The sequence below is a fragment of the Benincasa hispida genome, chromosome 5 (assembly GCF_009727055.1).
Source record: "Benincasa hispida cultivar B227 chromosome 5, ASM972705v1, whole genome shotgun sequence".
Taxonomy (NCBI): domain Eukaryota; kingdom Viridiplantae; phylum Streptophyta; class Magnoliopsida; order Cucurbitales; family Cucurbitaceae; genus Benincasa; species Benincasa hispida.
Window position 1 is genome coordinate 56,546,135 of NC_052353.1, and position 12,206 is coordinate 56,558,340.

Sequence of the window (12,206 nt, forward strand, 5' to 3'; positions counted from 1 at the left end):
TAAATTTTTAAATTTAAATTTGATTTCATCTTAGTCATAATTTGACCTTGAGGTTTGAGAAACTAAACGAAGTAGCTTATGATTTTTTTTTTTAAAATCTAGTTTTGAATTCAAATCTTCTTTTATAAAGATAAAAACTATTGTAAAGAAAATGTAAGAAAAATAATCCCAAAGTTTTAAAAATTAGGTACCAAATGGCTATTAAATAAATTGAAGCCTAAACAATTCAACACATAAAACAATGTTAAGTAATTAAAGAATTCAATTGGTTATTTACATGTTTAATTAGAAATGTTCAAATAACTTGATGACCTAAACAACTCGAACAATCTGAACCATCCAACCTAAAACGTAAGGGTTAGTTGGGTTAATTTTGTTCTTGAGCTTGGTTGGATTAATATATTTTTATTAGGTTGGGTTGAGTTGTGGGTTGACTAAAAAAATTGGGTTGACCTAACCCAATTTGAATTATATATATATTTTTATTTTTATTTAACGTTTGATTATTTTATATTGATTAATTTATGAATTTTTGATATTCTTCTTTTAAAATTATTATGATATTTGTATTTATTTAAAGTTTGCAATTATATTTGCATTTGAATTTTATAAAATTTTAGTCATTAGTCATAAATTTACATATTTTTAATTAAAAAAAAAATAAATTATAATCCAATAACTCAACCCAACCTGGATTTTAAAAGTTGGGTTGAAGATTTGTATTTGCATTGTCAATCCAACTAATCCAAAAATTCAGGTTAGTCCAAAAAAACAACCTCAATCCAATCTAATTCATGTATACCCTTATTTTTAAACTCAAATTTTATTAAATAATCACTTTCAATCTTCTGAAACGAGTCTCTGCAGGACCCATCTTTAGATACAACTAGATAAATAGTTAGTAAAAGAGCTTGAATTTTAAAAAAATTAAAAACTAAAAATAAAATCATCATGATTTGAAGCTTCAATTATTTTTATTTAATATTAACGATTTATGATAGTAATGAGAAAAAAAATATTAATATTAACACTCGTGACATTATTTTGCTTGAAGTTCAATCAACTGTAGATGTGAAAGGCAATAAATGGTATTAGAAAAATAAAAGAAAAAAAAACCCAATAAATGAAACTCATAATTTAACAATAATTAACCTTTCAAATTAAAATATGAAATTTTTGCTCATATATATTCACCCTTATCTGCTTGCTAGCCAAAATGTATTATTATAAAATAAAAAGTAGCAAATAACAAATATAAAATGTTCAAATCAATCCATTTAACTTTTGAACGTTTATAAATCAAATAGATTCAAATTTCAAATTTTAAATATTTAATTTAATATACATATTATTTTTTTCTACTAGTTATGATATCGATTTTTATCAGAATCAAGAATCAACTCATTCCAGCAATTTTAAACTCATTATACTTTAACATTTCGTTGAATATTCATTTAGTTTTAAAAAATTATGTTTATATCATACCACTTTATGATAATATTTACAATATTCAAGTTAAATCTGGAAAACGAAATCCTTAGCGAGTCTTATTTGGTAATGATTTCACCGCGTTTGATAATTATTTGATTTTTCTAAAATTAAACCTATTTTCTCATATTTTTTTTTACAATGGTTTGCATTTTTCTTAATTATGAGAGTTGAATTCTTACCAAATTAAAAAATGAAACAATTTTTTTTTCGAATACTGTTTTTAGTTTTCAGAATTTGACTTTGTTTTTAAAACATTGGTACAATAATAAATAAAAAGCAAAAGAATTAGAGATGAAACGAGTGTTTATAAGCTTAATTTTCAAAAACTAAAAACCAAAACTCAAATGTTATTAAATGGCATCATCGCTTTTTTTTTTTTATTATTATTTTATGATTTTCACCTTCGTTATACAAAAAACACTTGAATTATTAGTCAAGTTAAAAACCAAAACACGTCATTTATTTATTATTTATTTTTTATTTTTCAAAATTGAGTTTAATTTTTCAAACATTAGTTGAAAATAGACAACAGAGCATAAAGACTTGTGAGTAGAACCGTAAAAGTAAGGTTTATAAGTTTAATTTTCAAAACCAAAAAACTAAATTGTCATCAAATAGGACCTAAGCAATATAGTTTTTAAGAACTCGTTCTTGGTTTTAGAATCTGAATAAGAATTCAAACATATCGTCAACAAAGTTGAAAATCATACTAAAAAAATTAGAAGAAAACAAACATAAAAATTTCAAAAACAAAAAATTAAAATCTCAATGGTTATCTAACAAATCTAAACAACTTTTTAGCATAAAAATTATTCCTATTGAAAAAGAATAGAGAAAGGAAAAAAAAAACAGAATATCCCAACACATGTTTAAAACACATCAACATAAAGAAAAAAATTAAAAACTAAGGTCCAGTTTGACAACCATTTCATTTTCTTTGTTTTTATTTTTAAAAATTAAGTCTATTTTCTTACTATTTCTCACAATGATTTGCATCTTTTCTAAGTACAATGGTTGAATTCTTAACCAAATTTTAAATATAAAAATAAATTCTTCAAAACTATTTTTTTAGTTTTTCAGATTTTGACTTGACTTTTTAAACTATTAGTAAAAGTAGATAGCAAATGAAGAAATTTTGATAAGTAGTATATATAGACTTAATTTTCCAAAAAAAAAAAAAAAAGAATGATTATGAAACGAGTCCTAAAAATAATCATTAATTAAGAAACATTAAACAATAGTGAATTTGAATAGAGCAACAACTGGAATTGTTTACCTAATATTCATGAATGTATCACAGTTGGAATAAGAAGCATCCTTTGTCAACTCATGTGGACAATTTTGTGCATGTATCACAAAACTTGGGATTTGAATCTAATGATTATGATTCAAATTTTGGATCAATTTCATCATCATTCTCCTATTATGACTAAAGTTCATCTTTTAATATAAACTCGGTGACATGACATTTTGTTTTTATTAGAAGTCATTTGGATTGACAAATATGTATTTATGTTAAGTTTTAAATGTTATTTGGATTGAAAAGAAGAGAAAGATTGTAAGATCAATTAATTTTTGTAGGACAACTAGACATGTTTGTTTCATTCTTTTAAATATTTTTACGCTAGGATTTTGTTATTCTCGTTACAAGTAAGGACAACAAGTAGAATTGATGATATATTTTTGAAAGCATAAAGATTATATTTGATCTAACGTTAAAGTAGATAGGTAAAATTAAATTTAACAACAACAAAAAAACATATTTATTGATAAATTTCTAATCTTCCTCATTTTTTAAAAAGTTTAATTTATTTAATGTAAGATTTTGTTGCATCATTAGCCTACCATCTTTCAAAAGTACCCCTAAGATATTTCAAATATTGTTTCATGTGTAACCCTAAGTAACTTCTTGCATTAGCTTTTTGTTGATTTTCACTATCGATAGAATGACCAAAAAATAATGGTGAACTTTTGAAAGCATAAAGATTAATAGATTATATATGAACTAAAATACAATTTAACCAGACAAATATCGACTAAAAAAATACCTAATATATATTTCACTTTTAATCAATATGAAATTTTGATCGCATCTTTTAACCTAACATCTTTATTGATGAAACATTTTGATTCTGACCTCAAAAATCAAGTGTATGTCAATTACTGTTAGTTATACTCGCTTTATACTCACTTTAGCTTTACACTACCATCTTTTCGACGATATAATTAGGCCATCAAATGTGAGTATACAACTATTTAATACAATAATGCAAAATCCACTCATTTACAAATTGAAGCATCTAAACCCTTTAATGATAGTAAAGGAATCAAAACATTAAGTCCTCATTTTGAAAGTTAAATCTACATCCTCTCAATTTGTTATACTTGTTACACTAAATTTCAAAAACAAAAATTACCTTTTTTTACTTTTCAAAACTTAGTTTGGTTTATAAAATTATTGGTAAAAAATAGTTAATAAAACAAGAAATTTAGAGATGAGAAAATTGGTGTTTATATACTTAATTTTTTGGCTTAAATATTTAACCATGTCATCTAATTAATACAATGTTCATACTAAAAAATGATAATGTGACTAAATATACATGAAATAGAATAAGATCCATTACCAACCAAATGGGGTGCTCAAAAATAATGGAATCATTGAATATGATCCAAGAACCTGCAAGAATTTGAAATGCCTAATCATTGTAAAATGTCTAGAAATCAAATAAAATAACACGATTTAGATAGTTAAATACAATGTCAGATGAACTTGGAATCACTACTTGACTGAAGGAAAGAAAGGGAATTCCCATTCCAAAATATCATATAAAGTAATATATTATCAAGTACACTTCTCTTTTTGGTAACAATATTTGCCTAGACTCTCTAAACAATTGAAAACAAAGCATATAAAAAATTATAAAGTGTGTGATTTACACAACTTTGGAAAAGACTGTGTTGGGGTGGATATTTGACAAATGCAAATGCAAATAATAATAATAATAATAATAATAATAAGCTAGCTTACAATAATGAATATTTCTATAAATGAAACAAGATGATCAAAGAGACAATGAAACTCATCTATATCTTCCACAAAAAATAAATTATTGGTTGGACTCTGGTTTTGTGGTTGCACTGCCATTCTGCTGCATTTGTTGCTGTTGTTGTTGTTGGTGGTGGTGGTGGTGGTGCTGCTGCTGCTGCTGCTGAAGCTGAAGCTGGAGTCCATGGTGGTTCATAGAAGATTGAGCCATTACCCCGTTCGAGGGATGAGATTGCGCATTTATATCGGTTGTAGCGAGCTTCAATCTCTGAACCTCCGCAGTTAACGCTTCATTTAGAGCTGTAAAATTTGATAACAATTTCGTTGAATGAATGAAGGGTATGTTGAAGAGAAATAACTTATGCTGAGTACGTTCAGAAAGGTTTGTCCGATTGGCATAAAAAGAAGAAAAAGGGCAATTATCAAAAAGGCATAAATCAACTACAACATAAAGCAACGGAAAGATAATTTTTACAAAACTTTTCTTCTGTCTCGAGACGACTCATGCACTATTCAGTATTCTGATAGAACCCGAATATATCGAGATATAAATGGTAACAAAACTACAAGATAAACCAAGTTCTTCAAGGTAATTGGACCTTCCTCTCTTGAGATATTCAGCCCACACAACAAGGACCAAGTAAATGGGAATGAGCCAGAAGAATAAGCTAAAAACAAATTTCCAGAATTGCAAAGCGAAAGGGCGGAAGGAAGAATGCATCAGATTTGCAAAATTGGTAAGGGGAGACACAAGCCATGGCCAGGGGTAACTTCTTTGGAGACTATCTCGAGTGTTAATGTTCCATAATTTTAAATCACCGATTGATCCAAAAGCTTAAGCTGATGGGTGAAAGTAAATTTATTATTATATCCATCCTAACACCTAAAAAGACCTTCCACAAAGAAAAAGTTGACTTCCAATGACTCCTCCTGACGGAGAGAGATTTCTTCCAAAGAATACGGAATCCTTGGAAGGGATCAAATGAGTCCAGAAAAGTCAACCAATATCTTTAGAGCTCCAAGAAGATTTTATAAATTAATAGAAGAAAGTTATGTTTTCTGTAGAATAACCAACGAAAGGGATAAGTTTAAGGATCACCAATTTAACAACACCTCCTTCTTCTAAGCTCCCAGCCTCTAATACTCCAAATGAGAATAGTTATAGGAAAGCCATATCAGCCCCAAGCCTCTAATATTCTTCAATGAAAGTTCGGTTATTCATAAAAATAAGAAGAGGGGAAAAAAAGACTATGGAAAGAATCAATTCTGGAATACTGAAAGAGAATGAAGGGGAGGAAATTGGAACAACAAAGTGAGCAGCACATATTCTTGCATTGAGGGGTTTGATCTATTTTATGAGCAAGTGTTGAAAAGGTAACCCAGAGGGTGAACGGTCAGTTTGAACGGAAGAACTTTCTTCAATTAAAGACATCAGAAAAGGTACCAACTTTGCATATTCTCGATTGCCAAAGACTCTAAAGGACGTATCTTCCTCCCAAAAGCATCAAGTTCTAACTGCTTGAACAGTCACTTTCTTGCATGATAGACTCTGTAATAGATGAAATTCAAGTTCTAGAAGGGGATGTAGGAAATTTATATGAGTTCGGAAAAAGTGAGAGGATGCCAATAATAAAGTCAGGTTAAATGTACGTACAATGAAACAGGAGAAAATGACTTAGTAGTTAGCCTAACCATGAACTACAGAACGCCTATGGTCCACTAAATTGTACTAGAGTCCAATGATACAAATTGGAGACTCTCAAGCACGAAAATGGGTAAAACAAAACAACAAGTAACATTTCATACTAATGTACTAAAGAGAGGTATGAACATGTCTTGTATCAACAATTATACTGTCTGAAAACTGAGGCAATGCCAGGGAGAAGGATTCATGGTTCAATACTGAAAGTACAAGACTAAAAGACGTGGTTTTCAAAGAAGTAATCTGAAAAATGATAAAAATATACAGAAAGTCGTGTACCAGAAATAGGCTTACAAAGTAAAATATAATTTGTGATTCAATGTGTCAATGAAAAGCCTTGCCAATTAGGTAATGAAGGAAATAATTAAGAGAAAAATTGTCAATACCATCTCGAAGTTGTGCTTGCTGTTCCATGGCTTGGAGACGGAACTTCAGCTCATTATTCTGGTTTGTAAGTCCAACTGAGTCACGCTGAATATAAAATAGTTACGGTAAGATCAGGACATAAGGAACAGAAAAATGAAAATAAAAAATAGTTGTCATCACTCTAAATCTCTACCTGCAGAAGTGTGAGTTGGGCAGACAGCGTGGTAGCTTCTGTCTGAAGCGTCTGAACCTTGTGTTCCAATTCAGATATATACCGCATTTTTCGTTCTTTTGATCGAGCAGCAGATTGACGGTTTGCCAAGATCCTGAAGTAAACCAGTAACTCAAGGATTAATAACAAGTGGATGAAGTCATTTTTGGTAAATCAGTTGATCACATAATTTACACATACCTCTTTGCACGCTTGGGATCAGTTAGTGCAATCTCGGCAAGTTTGTCATTTGCCATAATTTTCTTCAGTTCAGCCCCACTGAACTCACCATTACCAAACTCCAAGCTGAATGGAGTTGAATTACCATCAACTAAGTTGTTCGAAGAAAGTTGCCCTGGACGAATGCCAGGCGGTGTAGGAGGCATTTTGGGTGACTCTTCACCAAACTGCAACTTCCCCATGAAACTATCCATGGAGACACTCCGGTAATGTCTGTTATTAGGAGCAATATCTCCCCCTGCAGTCCGTTTAATCCCTTCCCTCTTCTCAGCAGACGAATCCAATCCAGGCATTTGAGAGTTATCCCCACTTTCGTTCACACTGCTTTCTGCTTCATTATCACTGCTCTCACCCCCTGTCTTTGTTCCACTGCCTCTACTATCCAAATCCTCCCGATTCTCATGACCATTCTTGTCGTTCATCCCAGAGGAGTTGAACAAATCAATATTATCCAGATTCATATAAGCAGTGAACAAATCATCCACAGTGTCCCCTTCGGACTTCTTTTCACCCATTCCTTCCAAATTGTTGTCAATGCTTTTCTCCAAACTATGTTCTCTTTTAACAAACTGACTGGCCGGCTTAAATATGCTAGCATTCTCTTTACTACTTGTTGATCGCTCCAATCCACTTGAGCCACTAAAAGGAAGAAGAGGAGATGACTGAATCATCGAAGATAATCCAAATGGAATATCACTGTTAGACCGCCTATGAGCTTTACGAGGAGGTAAAGCATCACCCATCTTCGAAGAATTGGCCCTCGTATAAGGTGAAGGAGGCAACAAAGAATGTGAACTGGCATCCCTATCCTCCATTGATGTGTCAGCAGAAACCTGATCTGAATTCGATGTAGATGGGGAGTCACGAAATGGAGACGGACTTAAAGGGGGCAAGGAATCGAGAGAGAAAAAAGAAGGCTGAGATAACGATCGAGAATGAGTAGGAACTGAGTTATAGCTCTGCTGGTTCATCGGACGCGATACCGGGATCTGAGAATACGGTGAGATTGGTGGGATCTGCGGTGAGTTGGGACAAGGAGGTATCCCAATTCTTCTATTATTATCTCCAAGAAAATTCGACTGAAAATGCTGTGGACGGCTTTGTGAGCAGTTCATTTGAGAAATTTTCAGTTGATCCATAGAGAAATGATGCTTTAAAGCAGAAGAGGAAGATGTTCCAAACGAACATTGAAGATTTCGTAAGTTATCAGTACGAGCATCTTCAGTATCACCCATTTCACCGCAAACACTAGGACGATAATGCTCAAAACAGGAAATAAAAAACCTAAATCACCACTTCACACAGCTACGCAAATTGAATTCCAATCACAAGCACAAACAATCATCCATTCAATCTGCCACAAATTATAACAAAGAAAAATCCATGAACTGAACCTAAACAATCACTAAAACAATTAAAACAGCTACAAAATGTTCAAATGTAAAGCAATGACTCTTCATTGACGATAATGGACACTTTGTGGCTGTTAATAATACCTCCTAGCCAGTAATAAGAAACTCAACAATGGCGTCCACAGAAGAAAGCCAGCGACGTTTCGAAGGAACAGCAAGGCTTTCAGTCTTTATTCCCTGCCATTTCTAGAAGATGAAGCACTTCCGGTCAAAAACCAGCGCCAGAACTTTAAACTAATTTCCCGGCGGGAATCCCGAGAGAACGCCGGCGATTTCTCTCTCTAAAATTTCTCTCTCTCACGGTGACGATGACGACCTTCCTCCTGGTGGTACACCGATTTTCATGACGCGTACGCGTGAATTTAATAAGAATTTGCATTTCACCCGAATTTGAATTTGTTTTGCATTTCAATTTCATTCCGACCGCATTTCGACTTTTTTTTATTCTTTTTTCTTTTTTTTTTTATCGGCCAGATTGCATTTAAATTATTGCGATTAAATTCCATGAGATCACGTATGTCGGGATAAGGTAACTGAAAAAATTCAATTTCTTCCAAGAAAAAAGAAATGAAATTAAGATTGTACATTTCTCTTTTAAGTTTGGTAATTATTTTATTGGTTGTTTTTAGTTTTTAAAATTTTAGTCTATTTTCTCATTATTTTTTACAATTGTTTACACATTTTTTTATTACAATAATTAAATTCTTAATCAAGTTACAAACACAAAAATAAATTTTGAAAGGATACTTTTTAGATCTCATTTAATAACTATTTTATTTTTGTTTTTTGTTTTTGAAATTAATCCTACAAATATTACTTTTACTCCCAAATTTATTCCTTAATTATTTGTTTTTAACTATTGGTTTAAAAAACTAAACCAAAAATTGAAAACTACAAAAATTAGCTTTTAAAAACTTGTTTTTGTTTTTTAAATTTGGCTAATAATTCAACTATTATATTTGGTAAATATGTAAATCATTATAAGAAATTGAAAGAAAATATACTTAATTTATTAAAAAAAAAATAACACTCATTGTGTCGTCTTTCTCTATAATTCTATTTAAATTGTACAATTTGTACTATGTTTCTGAAGTAGCTGACAATATTTTGCAATGGTTTTTCAAAGAAAGTTTGATAGAAGTTAAAACTTGCCAAATTTATGTTAACATTTATATATTTATTTATTTATTATTATTATTATTATTATTATTTGTTTTGAGGTGAATAATGAATCAAGCTTTATTTATGTCTATTTTTTTATTTATTAGTATTATTATTTTTAAGATAGTACAAAGACAATGAGGTAGATTTTGAAACTGTAATACTTGGTTCTTTGTGTGTCCCTTCAATCATGATGATAAAAAATAAAAATGTATAATTTAAATAAAAAATATTATCACATGACAACTTGTAATTGGACAAATGAGTGGATAGTACAAAAATATATGCAACTCAATATGTTCCTAAATATTTTTCATTGGACAATGAATACGTGTAGCCTATAACATATTACTAACCGTTTATTGCACAACAAAAAAAATAACAATTTAAATTTGAAATAAAAATGATTTTAATTGGATAATTGATGGGTTATAAAAAAAAAAAAAAGGCTAGTCTAGCTTGCATCCAAATATTTTTTTCTTTTTTCATTTGAAAAAACAAACAATATGTATGGAATTTGAAAATGAAGAGTTGCTAATATCTTGGCCAAATAAACTTGCTTGAATTAGCAATTAAAATTTTGTTTTTAAGAAATTGGCAGTTTAAAATAGAAAGCAGCCAACTTTGCCAACACAAGGGTGTAAATTAATTGTATTCCCATAATAATATTCATGTTTTTGCCATATTTAATTATGCTTAATTCTTAAAAGGGGATTACAATATGGCCTAAAAAAGAATTAAAAAAATTGTATTTAAAAGATGCAGTTATTGTGTCCGTTAAATTTTAAACGGGTAAACGACCTTTTTTATCCATAAATTTTGAAATATAGGTGTTATTGGTTTTCCAATTTTTAAATTATACCTTATTGGTTATTCGATTTTTAGAGTAAGTACATTTTGGTTCGTACATTCTTAAAATGTATTTTTTTAATTTCTAAATTTTTAAGAATATATTTAAAAGATCTTTGAATTTTTTTTTTTTCATCCAATATAATTATATGAAATGTTGAATTATAAATATATATTTAAAAAATAATTTTAGAGAGAAATGTAATTTTTTTAGAAAAAATATCTCTACTTTAAAATAATAATTATAAATTACTATAAAGATCTTTCGAACTTTTTTTTTTTTAACTTGGTAACTTAAAAAAATACATTTTGCAAACTTAAGGATCAAATGCACGTATTTTTCAAACTCAAGACTAAAAAGGTAATTTTTCTATTGTAAATTTGTAGGTACTAAAAAATTATATTTTCTTTAATAACTTTATATGTATGATTTTTTCTCAGAAAAAAAAAAATCAATTTATACCTATAAACTATAGAGTTGTGCAAATTAAAATTATGAATCAATAATTGCATTAATTTAAACTATGACTTCTATAAGTGTAGTGATTTGCATTTTCTTTCAGATTTTGTTTGAAATATATCGTGTAATACTTATAATTGTTTCAATTAAAATAGATAATAAATTTAGATTTTATTTTTCAATTATCTTCAAAATTCTCCTATGCGTCAATTGTTGCAATTAAGTAGACTTCAAATGTTGAATTATCAAAATGAATTGTTTGAATTTACGTGTAGCCAATATTAAGATGAAATCCTAATTGAGAGTAAAAATAATTCGTTTTAAAAGTTTATGAGTCTAATTAATAAAATTATAAGTTTCGCAGGATATTTAACAAAATGGAATATAATTGATGGTATATAAATAAATACACTTATAAACGTGAAGAATTTAAATTGATAGAATTATTAGTTTATGATTTTAATTGATATAAATTTAAAATTTATGGATATAAATTGATATTTCTTCTCTCAATTTATAGTCCTTTTTATTCCATGGTGAATCATTTGATAACTATTTACATCCGGATAAAATATATGTAATGTTTTATATTGAAAAATTGTACTTATATTCTCAGCGGCGGTTTTACCATGTTCTTTTTATTTTTTCTAAAGAACATTTGAATATATCATTAAATTTACAAAAAATCTACATTTTATTTAATTTTTAAAAAATGAGCTTTAGTTTTAAGAAACCCTTAAAAATTTATGACAAGACAATTAATGTTATACATAAAAGTAATATTTACAGGTTTGATATTAAAATACAAAATATCAAAATTAAGATCTAGTTTGATTATCATTTCAATTTTTGTTTTTGATTTTTGAAATTTGTTTTTATTTTCATATAGATTCTTTATGACAGTTTTCATCATTCCTAACAAAGAATTTGAATTTTTAGTTAAATTTCGAAAACATAAACAAATTGTTAAAAACTATTTTTTTAACTTGTTAAATTTTGGTTTTATTTTTTAAAATACTAAACAAAAAATAAACAACAAAACAAATTAATCAATTGATGGAAACATCATCTGTAAACTTAATTTTTAAGAACCAATAGTCATCTAAATTGTTATAAAATGGCCATTAATTTTTTGAATTTTAGTTTTAAAAAATTGTGTTCTTTCCTTAATCATTCATTTTGTTCTAATCTTTCTTAAAAGCACATACTTATGTATTCATGATCACATTTAAAAATTAATATATATATATATATATATACTAGTT

General features: G+C 28.6%; 1 protein-coding gene across 1 annotated transcript; it reads right to left on the reverse strand.

Annotated features, from left to right (window-relative positions):
* Positions 1-4,277: 4,277 nt before the first annotated feature.
* LOC120077916 (probable serine/threonine-protein kinase tsuA) lies at positions 4,278-8,809 on the reverse strand. Its single transcript, XM_039032018.1, has 5 exons — positions 8,556-8,809; positions 7,021-8,413; positions 6,802-6,934; positions 6,629-6,713; positions 4,278-4,840 (listed from the first exon to the last, which is right to left on the reverse strand). Exons 2-5 carry the CDS (start codon positions 8,292-8,294, stop codon positions 4,602-4,604), a joined length of 1,731 nt encoding a protein of 576 aa, XP_038887946.1. The 5' UTR covers positions 8,295-8,413; positions 8,556-8,809; the 3' UTR covers positions 4,278-4,601.
* Positions 8,810-12,206: the final 3,397 nt, after the last annotated feature.

Excerpts from the sequence above, each read along its gene's own strand:
- LOC120077916 (XM_039032018.1), bottom strand. The coding sequence starts at position 8,294 with ATGGGTGATACTGAAGATGCTCGTACTGATAACTTACGAAATCTTCAA. Across the intron at positions 6,935-7,020 it reads GATCCCAAGCGTGCAAAGAG|GATCTTGGCAAACCGTCAAT; the intron begins GTATGTGTAAAT and ends GGTTTACTTCAG. Across the intron at positions 6,714-6,801 it reads CCCAACTCACACTTCTGCAG|CGTGACTCAGTTGGACTTAC; the intron begins GTAGAGATTTAG and ends TTTTATATTCAG.